The 15,963-nt window shown below is 45.2% G+C and overlaps 1 protein-coding gene across 1 annotated transcript; it reads right to left on the reverse strand.

Annotated features, from left to right (window-relative positions):
- Positions 1-3,033: 3,033 nt before the first annotated feature.
- On the reverse strand, positions 3,034-15,485 carry MAP1LC3B (microtubule associated protein 1 light chain 3 beta). Its single transcript, XM_029239981.1, has 4 exons — positions 15,345-15,485; positions 7,313-7,368; positions 4,632-4,738; positions 3,034-3,480 (listed from the first exon to the last, which is right to left on the reverse strand). The coding sequence occupies exons 1-4, from the start codon at positions 15,382-15,384 to the stop codon at positions 3,306-3,308; spliced, it is 378 nt and encodes a 125-aa protein (XP_029095814.1). The 5' UTR covers positions 15,385-15,485; the 3' UTR covers positions 3,034-3,305.
- Between the last annotated feature and the right edge of the window lie 478 nt (positions 15,486-15,963).

A 15,963-nucleotide genomic window follows, 5' to 3' on the forward strand; every position in this document is an offset into this window, starting at 1 on the left:
GACTCCCAGTGAATGAGGCAGGGGACATTCAAAGCCATGGGTTCTGAAGAGGCTCCATTACTGAAAAGCCCCGAGGTTCTGAATCAAAGTGAGTTATCTTTAATCAACACTCGCAAACTACGTACTGTGCTGGTTGAGGCCAAAGGTCAATGTTACTACACTGTTATTGGAGGGAGGGGTGCGCCTGCCAGGTCACCCCGGTGTTAAGAAGCCCCTCACATGCGTAAAGTTCTTAGATGCACAGAGACAGGCTTTGGTACTGAAACTGAAGACCTCGTGTACACTCAAGAATCTTCCCAGCTTCTATTGGACATATTTTCTTTTTAGGAATGAAGGAAAATTCTCCCATTTTTGAGCCATTCTTTTATGTCAATTCTACAAAATTGCATGTAACTTTATAAATATTTTTAAAAGATATAGTTTTGTAAATATTTAATATTCTGCTAATTTGATTTTGAATTGTAAATGTCAAGTATTCTGTTTTTGGGGTTTTTATGTTTTATTATACTTTGTTAAAAAGGAAAAATTGTACATTTTTAGAATGTTTTTATGAGTCAATTTAATGTACTGAAAATAAAAATTGAAAAAAAGAAAGAGCAGTCTCTTTTTTTATTAGGTCTTTGTCTCATAGAGTATGAAGCACACAGCCTTTCGCATCACGATCCTCCAAACTAGGGAGTCTGTCCTTTCCGCCTTCTTCCCAGCATTGCAAAAGGGACACCTGGTCTTAAATCCATTCTCTATCTAGTTTCCTAGGTGTTTGAAAAACGTCCTTGCTGTGAATAGAAATGTGAATTGATTTGGGGTTGGATTAAAGATGTTCCAGCTCTCAGGTGCCCGTGAACAATCAAGGTTATTTATTAGCATTATTGATCAAGTGTCCTCTGGACGTTTCCAAACTCATGATGAATGTGCCCTGCCACCTAAGGCCACGTCCTCTCTGGACTTGGGCTGGTGCCTTGCTCGCCCAGGACTGCGGTGCTGTCCTGAGCAGTGCCAGGCCCCAGAGGGAGAATTCTGGGGCTTTTTCCCCAGCAGGAGTCCCCATTTTCTCTTGGTCTTGTCGTCAGACCTGTGGTTACCCGGAGGAAAACGTGCACACGGTTCTCGGACTAGTCAGGGCCCCTGTCAGGTAAGCAGCATCAGGTGACACAGCTGGCCACTCCTGGCACCTGCTATAGCAGCCCCTCTGTTTGGTCACTTCCAGGGCCTCTGAGGGTGGAGGGCACGTGCGCATCTGCCGTTTGTACTGTACGCGGCTCCCCACACGGCCACCTCAGGTACCATGTGCCGCACAACGCCCCACACACTCTCAGTACTTCTCGTGTTACACGTCTGTTCATTTAGATCAGGTTTTCAAGTGCCTGTTTCCACAAAACACCTAGGTCGCTCCCCCATCCCTTCTCCCCATACCTTGTGGCACGTCTGTACCTTTAAGAGAATTGAGTTTTTTGAAGTCAGGACCTTGACCAACGCGAGCGAGGCGCTTATGACAAGGCAGAGACCTTCAGAGGTGGGTGTCCCTCCACCCTGGCACAGTGAAACCAGCCTCAGCACTCCTCATTAGAAAGGATATGACCCACTTGGCTGTGGATGGTATAGACTCCAAGTCTCAAATACGAATCCATTAAACTGAACTTTGATGACAGTTTTTAGTTGTGCCTTTATTCACCTTAGTTCGTTAAAAATATGTACTTGTTTTAAAGATCCTATAAATAGGGTAACCACCCACTAATGTGGGATATAAGTAAGTCACCCCTCTCAGCATGGTACTTTTGTCTTTAAAAAGCATAGTTTCTTAAAGGAATCTTATCGGTCACATAGTAGTTACAAGAATGTCAGATATAATGATGTATACAATCTAAACAAGACAGGCTAATTAAGAATTTACATAATGTAAAAATATACATATTAAAAGTTAGCCACGTGGACAGATGCATGCATCGGGAAGAGTAGTTGATCGGGGTTGAGGGCCCATATGCGGTAATATTGCTTTTTCTTCCTCAGTTACGATAAATAACTGCCACTCACTGATACACGTTTTCCACACACACGTCTAAATGCACAAGGGTAAATAAATGGCGACCTGCCACGTGTACAGTCTCAAGGGGGCCTGTGAGCCTTCTGTGACAGCTCTCACAAAAACAGTACATAGTGAACCCCATGCAGGTAGTAGGAAGCACTGGTTATTTATTCTAGTAGGGCTTTGAAAATGCTTAACGTTTGACATTAATATCTGTGAAGAACATGTTTCCTTTTGCTATTTTCAAAACTGACATGCACATGGAGTGGGGGAGTTCTGAGGACTGCTTGACCTAACTGTGATAACTGAAATACCCTTAAAGATGCTTTTTAATAACATATTTTAGTCACATACGTAACATAAAACACGGATCATCTACAGCTTTAAGCCAAAAGGTCGAGGAGGTGTATCTGAATGTTAATGCTTTTTGTTTCAGTATCCTGTAGCTTTCTACCTTTGTCCCAAAGAATGAAACCCATGTAACTGCTTGTTTATTTACCAAAACAGGCACTATTTTGAGCTCTTAAGAGAATATTCAAAACAAAAAAAAACGTCATTCTCTTTCTCTAGGTCTTTTGAGAAACTTGACCAAAATTATAAATTATTCAAGGTTCCTGTTGAGCAGGGGTATTTTTCTGCGTTACTGCCTAGAGGACAAACCAAATGAAAACTTTGTGACAAGAGCACTGATGTGAAATAATACACTTATTAGCAATCAGGAACCCTGGACAGCAGCTCAGCTTTCTTATTTCCTATACACCCGCGTCCACCCTGCTTTCTGCCAGCTATTATGGCAAATGGGCTGGGGGTGGGGGTTGGCTGTGCCTGACAATTTAGGCTTAAAGATCCTCTTAAGGAGATTTCTCTAGTTGAGTAGAAACCCTTCTATAAAAAGCTGGCAGGTTCTCTTCTCTAGAGAGAAGACTGAATGTCTCTCTGAATGCTCAAATTGCAAGTTCCTTTTGGGGGAAAAACATTAAAATAACTTGAAGGTCTATTTTATTGGCAACTTAGAATGCAAAGTATTTTATTTTTAAACTTCTAAATGTGAAAACAAGACAGCTTAGGTTAAATAATGAAGTTTCCCAAAGCTGAATGTGCTCATTTGGAGCTCAGCTTTTCTGCCTGAAGTACAAAAAAACAACTTGCTAAAAACTCCTAGGCAGGAACACTACTACTGTTTTGATGATCTGTGATTAGGTGAACTGATCAATCTCAGTTGGTAACATCCCTTTTTCATTCCTTGGTTTAAATTCTAGAACAGACACATTTTCTTTCAGTCTTACACAGACAATTTCATTCCAAAAGTCTCCTGAGAGGCGTATACCATATACAGGAATCCATCTTCATCCTTCTCGCTTTCATACACTTCACAAATTGGCGTGGACACACTCACCATGCTATGTCCATTCACTAACAGGAAGAAGGCTTGATTAGCGTTGAGCTGTAAGCGCCTTCTGTTGAAAGAAAACGTTAAGAAATACTGATACATCAATACCTAGGGAGAATGTGTAAAAAATATCACCCACCCTGGATCAATATAAAAGTATAAAGATTTTGGGCTTCCCTGGTGGCGCAGCGGTTGAGAGCCCGCCTGCCGATGCAGGGGACACGGGTTCGTGCCCCGGTCCGGGAAGATCCCACGTGCCGCGGAGCGGCTGGGCCCGTGAGCCATGGCCGCTGAGCCTGCGCGTCCGGAGCCTGTGCTCCGCAACGGGAGAGGCCACGACAGTGAGAGGCCCGCATACCGCAAAAAAAAAAAAAAAAAAAAAAAGTATAAAGATTTTGTAAATGCTGCTTTCGGCAAAATGAAATATATGCCTTACGATGACTTGAATGTTTCTTCTCATAAGACACAGGATGTTTTCTACGACTATATGCATGGTAAGTATTAATGATAATCCTTGCTAGATCATTCTTACTACTTTCCTGAGGCCAGCTTTATTTATTTATTTTGCTAATTATTTATTTGTTTTTGGCTGCGTTGGGTCTTTGTTGTGGTGCGCAGGGCTTCTCACTGTGGTGGCTTCTCTTGTTGCAGAGCACGGGCTCTAGGCACGCGGGCTTCAGTAGTTGTGGCTCGTGGGCTCCAGAGCGCGGGCTCAGTAGTTGTGGTGAACGGGCTTAGTTGCTCCACGGCATGTGGGATCTTCCCGGACCAGGGCTTGAACCCCTGTACCCTGCATTGGCAGGCGGATTCTTAACCACTGCGCCACCAGGGAAGTCCTGAGGCCAGTTTTAAAACTAGTATGCTATCTGAGTAGCCACCAGTGTCTAATGTGATAAAAATAGTTCAAAATATAATTTACAAACTAAGATCTAAGCTGATGCAATTTATTACCATCGGACCACGTCTACATTCTCTTAACTTATTTTCCTATATAAAACTTTTCTGATTAAGAGACATCTACATAGATGTTATGATGAAAGGATCGGAAGGGACTTGAGATCCAGCAGGTAAGAAATAGAAAAACTCAGAAGTGAAATGTCTTACAGTTTTATTAAGTTGCATAGATTTTTTATCAGAGCTAGACTGAAGATTTATCTGTAAGCCTGATAAAGAATGAGAAGTTACCCAAAGAAATAAAGTAAAAAGATGATGAAATACCTAATTATCTTGATGAGCTCACTCATGTTGACATGATCAGGCACCAGGAACTTTGTTTTATCCAGGACTGGAAGCTGCTTCTCACCTTTGTATCGTTCTATTATTACCTAGAAAAGAAGCCAGAAAAGTGATTTCAAAATAGCCGTTAACAAAGAAAAACCGATAAAATACTTCCTATGTTGTAGCTGGCACATGCCAAAATGGGGTTTAAAACAGCACTTCTGTTCCTTATGAAATATGGTGCACAAGACAACATGGCTGCTGTCAGGGAGGGGCAAGGTAGCCCTGAGGTGGGGAAAGAAACTTTGCTATAAATTCTGGTATTTGGAACCATGAAAATATACTACCTAGTCAGAAAAAGACCCCAAGCCTTATAACAGCAGAGACACTGGGTACCAGCTCTAAGTGTAAAGATCTGAATCTATGCCAGTTCTACTATCACCATTTCCTAGGACATGACGAGAGTCTTTTAATAAAACTTTTATTAAAAGCGTAAGTAAGATCTTAACTCTGGTAATAGACTCAAATCCTAAGTAAATATTTGAGAAGCAGAGACCATGATTAGCTGGTCTGGAGATACTTTTTTTTTTTTTTGCAGAAGTCTCGAAGATCCTGCCATTTTGATAAAATATCCTTGATGAACTCTGCAGGGAACAAAAATAGTTCCACATTATGACTTGAAGTAAATCCATTAGCTCCTTGCCATGCTTCCTCCTTTCCATAAAGGAAAAAATTTTTTCTAGTTCTAAGCCACTTTACGTAGGCTCTGACAGCAAACTGGTGACTGCCCTTGAGCCTCAATACTACCTGTTTACTGCACCAGAGACATCCTTCTCCACATAGAGCAATTCTTTACCCGGTCATGACAATGAGAAGTTGTAAGATAGGAATGGAAAATCTTCAGAAGAGGGAAAAATGCTTGTATGTATATTGTTGCACTGCACGGGGCCTACATGAGGTTCTGCGTAAGGCCAGGTCAAGCTGTCGTCACCCTCCTTGGTAAGATCAATAGCTTTATCTCTGAGGTGTGTTCAGAACATGGTATCTACAAGTATGAATGTGACTTCTGTAAAAAACCTAAAACTACTAGCAGAAAAAAGATGACTGTAGATATAAGCAGACATTCGCATTTCAGAAGGAGGCTGTGGAACAAATACTGGCAGACTGTTGGGCTGGCTATTTGTCTCCAGTGACTGACGAGTACCTGCTAGCAAAGAGACGCAGCAGGTACTCAAAAGTGAAGAAAAACCTTGAAAAGGAAATTACCCAGAAGCCTCATCCCCAGGCCGTATGTTGGCCCTGAGTGTGAAGACAGACTGAAATTTCCAACCAGTCCAAGAAACGTATCTTCTAACTACAGAATCCTACAGTCATGACACTGCTGAGCAGACCCATCCTATTCTCCCTTCTGTGCACCTCACAACCCCAGCCCCACAGATCTTCCCATCTTCTTTTCCCCCACTTTGGTATGAGATGATCAATCAGAAAGCCAACCATGAAAGCTTCTGCAGAATTTAGCAGTGGAGTTTCTTTGGAAGTGGTCTGTAAGAGGTAACAATCATGTCCCCAGAATTATGCAAAATTTTCCAACCACACGGGTGGATTCTCTTCCCATTGTATAGATGAGGATATGGCTGCTCCTCTCAGAATTTTAGTAATGAGCCCAAGATCACTTAGTAACCTTGAACCTAAGGCCTGAACTCAGCCACTGTCTGAAGCCAAAAGCTCCTCGACCATTTCTCTCTAGACCTAGTGCCTCAGCAGAAACCTATTTAAGGTCCACCACCAAAGGATCCAGGGCACACAGGACACTGTTGGCTGGGCACAGCAATAAGCATCTGAGGTCCCTACACATGACAGGAGCAGCATCTTTCCTCAATCTCCTGCAAAGAAATAAAATATAAGGAGAGCCTTCTTGCTCTGGGGCATCAAAGTCAGGCAGCCTGGAATGCGCAGTCGCATTTAAATCTTGAGGGCTACTGATTTTCCCGCAGCAGTAGTCTCTGCTTGCTTCAAAAGAGGGTGGATACCAACTTTCACTGATAAAATACCAACAGATCTAGCCCCTCTATCCCTTCCCCCGCAAGCAAAATACCCTTGATTTGTGAAGCGTGTAACATTAACACAGTAAACTCAGACTTAGGAGGAAACAGAATGTGATTAGATTAAACTGTAGATTAAGGTATCTCCATTCTAGGTCATGAAACTGACACACCAGTTGCATAGCTGAGGATTCCTATAGAAACCCATCAGGTAGGGACTTCCCTGGTGGTGCAGTGGTTAAGAATCTGCCTGCCAATACAGGGGACACGGGTTTGATCCCCGGTCCAGGAAGATCCCACGTGCCACGGAGCAACTAAGCCCGTGCACCACAGCTACTGAGCCTTTGTGCCTAGAACCCGTGCTCCACAACAAGAGAAGCCACCGCATGAGAAGCCTGCACACCTCAATGAAGAGCAGCCCCCCATCACCGCAACTAGAGAAAGCCTGCGTGCAGCAATGAAGACCCAACGCAGCCAAAAATAAATAAATAATCAAACAAACAAATAAAAAATAAATAAATATAAATTAAAAAAAGAAACCCGTCAGTTAGTCGCACATAGCGGCACTGTACTAAAGTTGTATTCAGGCCGTGCTCTCTTCCGCGTACATTAATAACAACTGAAACAGAGACTACCTACCGGAATTTTGGTAGGATGCTGCTCTCGGATAAGTCGGACATCTTCTACTCTTTGTTCTGCAAAGGAAAGGAAGAAACACAGGCATTATTAAGGGCCAAAAATGCAGCTTCCTTCCTGCATTTTTACCTGGTGACTTCCATATCTGAATCCACCTATCCTTAGCTGTGGCAGAGCAAAGCAGTAAAGACATCTTCCCTGGAACTGACAGAAACCAAACACTAACACTTCATGCCTGGCAAAGGTTGGTATACAAGATTAACATACAGAAATTGGTTGCATTTCTTTACCTTAACAATGAGATATCAGAAAGGGAATGTAAAAAAGCTACCTTTTAAAATCACACCAGGGACTTTCCTGGTGACTCAGAGGTTAAGAATCTGCCTGCCAATGCAGGAGACACGGGTTCGAGCCCTGGTCTGGGAAGATCCCACATGCCGCAGTGCAACTAAGCCCGTGCACCGCAACTACCGAGCCCATGTACCTAGAACCCGTGCTCTGCAACAAGAGAAGCCACCGCAATAAGCCCAAATGCTGCAACGAAGAGTAGCCCCCGCTCGCCACAACTAGAGAAAGCCTGTGCGCGGCAACAAAGACCCAACGCAGCCAGAAAAAAAAACAAAACAAAACCACACCTTAGGAATAAAGCTGACCAAGGAGGTGAAAGAGTTATACACTGAGAACTATAAAACATTAATAAAAGAAATTAAAGATGATTCAAAGAAACAGAAAGATATCCCATGCGCTTTGATTGGAAGAATATTGGTTTTTTTTTTTTTTTTGGCTGCACAGCATGTGGGATCTTAGTTCCCCGACCAGGGACTGAATGTGCAGTCCCTGTATTGGAAGGGCAGAGTCTTAACCACTGGACTGCCAAGGAAGTCCCTGGAAAAATATTGTTAAAGTGGCCATACTACACAAAGCGATCTACAGATTTAATGTGATCCCTATCAAATTACCCATGATATTTTTCACAGAACTAGAACAAATAATCCTAAAATTTATAGGGAACCATAAGAGACCCAGAATTGCCAAAGCAATCCTGAGGAAAATGAGCAAAGCAGGAGGCATAACCCTCCTAGACTTCAGACAATACTACAAAGCTACAGAAACCAAAAGTGTGGTTCTGGCACAAAAACAGACATATGGATCAACGGAACAGAGCAGAGAGCCCAGAAATAAACCCATACACCTACGGTCAATTAATCTTCAACAAAGGAGGCAAGAATATACAATGGAAAAATGACAGTCTCTTCAGCAAGTGGTTCTGGGAAAGTGGGACAGCTGCATGTAAATCAATGAAGTTAGAACACACCTTCACACTATGCACAAAAATAAACTCAAAATGGCTTAAAGACCTAAATGGAAGAGAGGACAACCATAAAACTCCTAGCTAGAAGAGAGCAGAGGTAAAACATGCTTTGACATAGATCACTGCAATGTTTTCATAGGTCAGTCTCCGGAGGCAATAAAAATAAAAGCAAAAATAAACAACGGGACCTAATCAAACTTACAAGCTTTTGCACAGCAAAGGAAACATTAAAAAAGAACCGAACAGACAAGCTACAGCCTGGGAGAAAATATTTGCAAATGATGCGACCGACAAGGGCTTAATTTCCAAAATATACAAACAGGTCATACAACTCAACAAAACGAAGAACCCAATCAAAAAATGGGCAGAAGACCTAAACAGACATTTCTCCAAAGAAGACATCCACGAAGACATCCAATAGGCACATAAAAACATGCTCAACATCACTAATTATTAGGGAAATGCAAATCAAAACTACAATGAGGTATCATCTCACACCCATCAGAATGGCCATCATCAAAAAGTCTACAAATAGGGCTTCCCTGGTGGCACAGTGGTTGAGAGTCCGCCTGCCGATGCAGGGAACGCGGGTTCGTGCCCCGGTCCTGGAAGATCCCACATGCCGCGGAGCGGCTGGGCCCGTGAGCCATGGCCGCTGAGCCTGCGCGTCCGGAGCCTGCGCTCCGCAAGGGGAGAGGCCACAACAGTGAGAGGCCCGTGTACCGCAAAAAAAAAAAAAAAAAAAAAGTCTACAAATAACAAATGCTGGAGAGGGTGTGGAGAAAAGGGAACCCTCCTACACTGTTGGTGGGAATGTTAGCTGGTGCAGCTGCTATGGAGAAGAACAGTACGGAGGTTCCTCAAAAAGCTAAAAATAGAGCTACCATATGATCCAGCAATTCCACTCCTGGGCATATATCCGAAGAAAACTCTAACTCGAAAAGATACGTGTACCCCTATGTTCGCAGCAGCACTATTCACAATAACCAAGGCATGGAAGCAACCTAAATGTCCATCAACAGAGGAACGGATAAAGAAGATGTGTTACATACATACAATGGAATACTACTCAGCCAAAAAGAATGAAATAATGCCATTTGCAGCTACGTGGATGGACCTAGAGATTATCATAGAAAGCGAAATAAGTCAGAAAGAGAAAGACAAACACCATATGATATCAGTTGTACATGGAGTCTAAAATATGACACTAATGAATTTATCTACGAAACAGAAATAGACTAACAGACGTAGAGAACAGACTTCTGGTTGCCAAGGCGGACCAGGGTGGGGAGTGCTGGATTGGGAGTTTGGGACTAACAGATGCAAACTACTATATACAGAATGGATAAACAACAAGGTCCTATTTTATAGCACAGGGAACTATATTCAATATTCTGTAATAAACCATAATAGAAAAGAAAAAAGATTCAGTGAGAATGTTGGTACACCCCTTGCAAATATCTGGCACATAGTAAATGCTTAATAAATGCTAGCTGTTATTAAATAAAAAATGAGGGACTTCCCTGGTGGCGCAGTGGTTGGGAGTCCGCCTGCCGATGCAGGGGACGCGGGTTCGTGCCCCGGTCCGGGAGGATCCCACATGGCGCGGAGCGGCTGGGCCCGTGAGCCATGGCCGCTGAGCCTGCGCTCCGCAGCAGCAGAGGCCACAGCAGCGAGAGGCCCGCATACCGCAAAAAAAAAAAAAAAAAAGGAAATAATGCCACTTGCAACAACATGGATGGACCTCGAGATTATCATACTAAGTCAGTCAGACAGAGAAAGACAAATATCATCTATGGTATCACATGTAAAATCTAAAAAATAATACAAACGAACTTATTTACAAAGGGTCTGGAGAGCTTCCAGGTGGCAGGAGAGTGCAATCACCAAACTCCATGGAGACAGAAGCTCCTGTGCTCAGCACTCTTCCGGACCTTACCCCATGTATCTCTTCATTCAGCTGTTCACCTGCTATGCTTTAATATCCTTTGCAATAATCTGATAATCTAGTAATTAAAGGCTTTCCCTGAGCTCTGGGAGCCACTCTAGTAATTTAATCAAACACAAAGTGGTCTTGGGAAACTGATTTATAGCTAGTCAGAGCAAGGACCTGTACTTGCAATTAGCCTTTGGTGGGGGGCGGGGGGGGGCTGTCAGGTGGGACGGAGCCCTTAGCCTGCTGGATCTGAGGCTATCACCAGGTAGTGCTAGAATTGAGTTAAACTGGATGACAACTAGCTGAATTGCTTGTCTGGTGTCAGAAGTGAGCCGCAGTGTTTATGGAGTACTGCAGAGTAGAGGGGACACAAAGGAAGAGTTTTCCTTTCTATCATCCTTAGAACCCCGCTCTATTTCTAGGGGTGTCATGGATACTTCAGCATTTCTCTCAGCCCTAAGACCTGTCCCTATGTCTGTCCTACCCCAGAAAAGACGCTCCACCATCTACACTTAGCTATCAGCCATCTTCACAACAAAAACCTCCATCTTGTCAGAGTAGATTTCACAAGCAAGGGGAAATCAGAATTTAATTAATTCACTGTAGCCAATGAATAGTAAGTTTAATACACCCCGAAATGTTTCACATTTAAAAGCTCATCCAAAAAAATTTAAAAGGTTCAAGGAATCATTCAGGCATAAGGGGGAGAGAATTTTTTATGCAAGGAAAACAGGTTTATTTTGGTGAGTGGAGCAGGAAAAAACAATATGGGCTCTAAATGTGGGGCTTCAAAGTCCAACTACAGCGTCAAAAGTTTTCTTTATCTTGATTTATCCCCAAAATATGATCCAAAAAGGAAGGCAAAAATGATTATTTTCATTAAAGGTGGGACAACAGAGGAAGACAAGTGACTTCCCTAAGGTGAAAAGAGTAGTACCAAAGTCCTGCAGGAATGACTTTAGCATCCTGGCCAGTTGTAATGAAAATCCAGTGGTGAGCCCAGAGTGATTAAATAAATATGGTATATGCTGACGCCTAACTCTGAATAGAAGGCTGTTTTTAGAAGCCAACAGTATATTTAACAAAAGCATTACCAACGCCACTGATCAAAGGCACACAGAGAGCACTTCTTTTACTCAATTATTTTCTTAATGCTGGGATGACCTGTTTATCGTTTGCCTTTCTCAACAGACTGCCCCTGGCAGTCAGGGATCCAGCTCTAGTCATGTCTGTATTCCCCAGGGCTCAGGCTTGTACATGGATGATATACTTCCCCAGATTCCTCTTCCTGTCTCTAAGAACGCTTATAAGCCTTACAAAAATAGAAACTAGGAGTCTAAGGTGTCTTATTTGCAAAGATGCTTTGAGATAGATTCCCTAGGGCATTTAAAGTAAGGCTTACATATATTTTCCAGGATTTAGTTCACTGAAGTGGAACCATAAATATTTTCCCCAATATGCCTATAAATAAAAAACATAAAATCCCACCCATCAGTGAGTGACACAGCGTAAGAGCAGGGAGTGTTACCTAGGTGTTGGCATAAATCTCCTTCTCCAGTCTCCCTGTTACATAGCTGGAGCTATTTATTCTAGACCATCACATGAACTTCCGAGACATGCAGACCTTTTGTTATTGATGGTGAAGCTTAAGATCTAGGTTTAACATTGAATCTCAGCAGAATGATGTCTAGGAGACAGATCTGTTATTAAACAAACTAGGGCAACCCTAGAAGAAAATGGAGTGAGATTATGACATTTGAGAAGACTGAATCCAAAAATGTTTGCTCAAATACAACTTCTGAAGTTGATAAAAATTTTCAAACCATTTGTAAGGAAACACTATTGCCTCTTGACTCAGAGTGTTGGCCCACTTCATGTACTGGAAATGATGGCTACCTACTGGAGGACAGAAGAATTCCTATCAGAAGGGTACAAGTCCAGACTCTGCCACTAGGTGGACCATGATTTCCACCTCTCAGGGCCCCACCCAGTTTCTTTGGCCACAAAAGTAAGTGGTTGTTTTGGGCGAGCCCTAAGATTCATCTCAACCCTTTTAACCCTGGTAGAATATATCACAGCAGAGATATACTCAATTTTTAATTAACCTAAACTCACTCACTTGGGAACAGTACTGTTCAAGCTAACTGGGGCTGGTCTTAGTGTCTATAAAAAAAGGTATCTCCAGGGCTTCCCTGGTGGCGCAGTGGTTGAGAGTCCGCCTGCCAATGCAGGGGACGTGGGTTCGTGCCGCAGTCCAGGAAGATCCCACATGCCGCGGAGCGGCTGGGCCCGTGAGCCATGGCCACTGAGCCTGCGCGTCCGGAGCCTGTGCTCCGCAACGAGAGAGGCCACAACAGTGAGAGGCCCACATACCACAAAAAAAAAAAAAAAAAAAGAAAAATAAAGGTATCTCCAAACAACTTATTTCCCTCATTTACTGTGTTACAAATCTCTGAAAATTGTCAGTGCTGATTACCATAATCAGTAGCAAGGAAAGGCAGTAGCCATTAAATGATGTGATATTTTTCTGCAAAATGACTATTTTTTTAAAAATTATTTTTATTTATTTATTTGGCTGTGTTGGGTCTTCATTGCCGTGCGTGGGCTTTCTCTAGTTGCGGCGAGCAGGGGCTACTCTTTGTTGAGGTGTGCGGGCTTCTCACTGTGGTGGCTTCTTGTTGCGGACACAGGGTCTAGGCACGCGGGCCTTAGTAGTTGTGGGTCACAGGCTCTAGAGCGCAGCCTCAGTAGTTGTGGCACACGGGCTTAGCTGCTCCGCGACATGTGGGATCTTCCTGGACCAGGGCTCGAACCTGTGTCCCCTGAATTGGCAGGCGGATTCTTAACCACTGCGCCACCAGGGAAGCCCTGCAAAATGACTATTAAAGAGCCTTTTTTAGAAAAGGGGGGGGGACGGGGGTAATCCTAGGAGTTCTCTTCACAAGGAGAAAATTTTCCTTTTTTATTTTATCTATGAGAAGATGCATGTTAGCTGAACCTATTACGGTAATCATTTCACAATATATGTAAACCAAGCCATCATGCTGAATACCTTAAATTTATACAGTGATGAATGTCATTTCTCAATAAAAGTAGAAAAAAAAGAATCAGAGTCAGGAGACCAGGGAGAAAAAAAGGAGGAGTGGGAGTAAAGGTGAACAAAGAGGAAACTCCACAAATACACTAATGGAGAAAAAAATGAAGCATACCTGCTGGTCTACCCTCAAGGCCACAGGCACCAGGGGAATTCCTTCTAATTCGCTATTTTATTCTCATTTATTCTCACTTTTATTCTAGTTATTCCTCACCTTTCCTACTCTTACCACCTGCTCTTCTTGAGTGATTTTTCTAGATAACCTAAAAATACTCTAAGCAAAAAGAAAGTAACTATAGTATTGGTCATGAGAAAATGGGCATCTTTCCCATACAAATGTCCCCAGTTAGCTTTCAATGCCAGAGTCTGTAAGGACAGAAGCCAGATACAACGGCAAATCTGCTCTAAATGCTGTTCTCATGGCTGCATAAAAAGTAAGCAATATTCATGAGTATCAACTTGAGTTCATGAAAGTCACTAAAGAGAAAATTTCTTTAAAAAAAAAAAAAAAGACACGTCTAAGTTTTGCTAACCAACCGCTTCAAGAGGCTGAAAGGATATGCTCCACAGGTCAACGGTGAATTTCATCTACTGGAGCTTCCAAGGCACAAGAAACAATTATCAACAACGAGATCTACAAAACCATATCCTAGCTCAAGTGAATGCTCGGCTCTTTCTAGACTCCAGGAAACTAGACAAAAGTAGACGAAAGCGATACTTACTGATCAAGCTCCTAAAGATTAGAGCAGGAAGGAACGCTGGTGCCGCCCTACTCCACCTGGCCTTCCAGGGCTGGGATAAACAAGCCCTACACAGCGATATGCAAGGAGGCCACGTCGTTACTGCAGAACCGTCTTGCTTAAAGGGAGCACCAATCACTTCCTTCCCATGGGTTTTGTGGAGGAGTAAATACTGTGATGGTGTCACCTCCAGTTTCAACCAAATGCCAGCAAGCTAACTGGGGATTCTAGCCTGAACTGGGAGAGAACGGATTCGCCGCTGCTGTCAAAGAATGCTGTCGCACGCCGGTTAGAAGAGCCACCCACCCTAGCTCTTGTGCCACAAATAGGACCAAGACGTGCCGGCCACGCGGGGCTGCAGGGGAAGGGGCAGGCGTGAGGAGGCGCGGCCTCGGAGTCACTCGTCTCCACGGAGGGCCTGACGTGTAAAGGGACCAGGTGTGACCCGGACGACGCACCAGAAGACGACTGCCTTGCACCCCCGCTGCCACCACTTCCGAGAACCTGTCCCAGCCCGACGCCCGGGCCAGCCTCCCCTACAAGGAGGGCACCCCCTGCGCGGCTCGCGGTCGTCTCGTCGTGGGGACCTAACACCCCAGGGCTGGAGGGCTGACGGGCCCCGAGCCCACAACCCGCCCGGCCTCCCGGGGCCAAAAGGTGATTCAGCAGCTCCGCGCCAGTGCGCCCTCGGCCCCTCGGCCCCCGCACTCCGGCCCCTCGGGCCCGCAGTCCCCTGGGCCCGGCAGCCCTCGGCCAGTCAGGCCCCCGCCTCGGCCCTTCGGCCGCCCGGGCCCGGCCCTCCCGCAGCCCCCGCCTCAGCCTGGCTCAGCCCCTCAGCCCTCGGCACCTCGGCCCGTCCGCCCTCTCTGGAGCTCCTCCGCCAGGGCCGGCCCCACCGCCTCGGCCCCTCAGGCCCCCGGCCCTCCGTCAGCGGCCGGACCCGCGGCACCCACCGAAGGTTCGGCGCTGTTTGAAGGTTTTCTCCGACGGCATGGCGCGGCAGGCTGGACGGGGTCGGCGAAGTGGAGAGTCCCGGCGGCTCCAGGCGGTGGCTAAGACGGTTCCGGCTGTGGCGACAGCGACGGCTCTTGTGTCTTCTCAGCCCGCAGCCGCGTCAGGTGACCTGCGCGGCGTCCCGGGAGGCGGGGCCAGGAGCGGGCCGCCGCCGTCGCCATGGCGGGCGTGGCGGAAGCAGGACGAGCGCCGCGCCCGGGGAGGGGTCAGGGCTGGCGGGAGTGGGGGCGGTCGGCGGCCCGCGTGGGGAGCGCGAGCGCTGGATCGGCCTGTGACCCGCGGAAACGCGCCGCGGAGACACGCACGGTGCTGCCCCTGCGGCCGAGCTTCCGCGGCTCGGCCTCGCTCCTGTTCCCGGTGCCGGTTCTGATGCCTGGTGATGTTTGCACCTGAAAATAAAGGGGTGTTGTGCCCCTGCCTCCTTTGGGGCTGCTGGTGCTTTTCCGCCGGCGGCTTTTTGTGTCTTTGTTTTCGTTGGCTTCCACGTCAAGTACGTCTCAGTTCTCTCTTCTTTTTTAAGGAAACTGTCCACTGGTAACTTCCGGCACGCATTGTCCC

This window comes from Monodon monoceros, unplaced genomic scaffold (genome assembly GCF_005190385.1).
Source record: "Monodon monoceros isolate NGI ecotype Baffin Bay Population unplaced genomic scaffold, NGI_Narwhal_1 Super_Scaffold_10, whole genome shotgun sequence".
NCBI classification, from domain to species: Eukaryota; Metazoa; Chordata; class Mammalia; order Artiodactyla; family Monodontidae; genus Monodon; species Monodon monoceros.

Bases quoted from the DNA above. Each gene is read 5' to 3' on its own strand.
- MAP1LC3B (XM_029239981.1), bottom strand. From the start codon at position 15,384: ATGCCGTCGGAGAAAACCTTCAAACAGCGCCGAACCTTCG. The intron at 4,739-7,312 runs GTAGGTAGTCTC...CTTCTTTTCTAG, and splicing joins AGCATCCTACCAAAATTCCG to GTAATAATAGAACGATACAA. The intron at 3,481-4,631 runs GTATTTCATCAT...TTCTTTCAACAG, and splicing joins GAGCTCATCAAGATAATTAG to AAGGCGCTTACAGCTCAACG.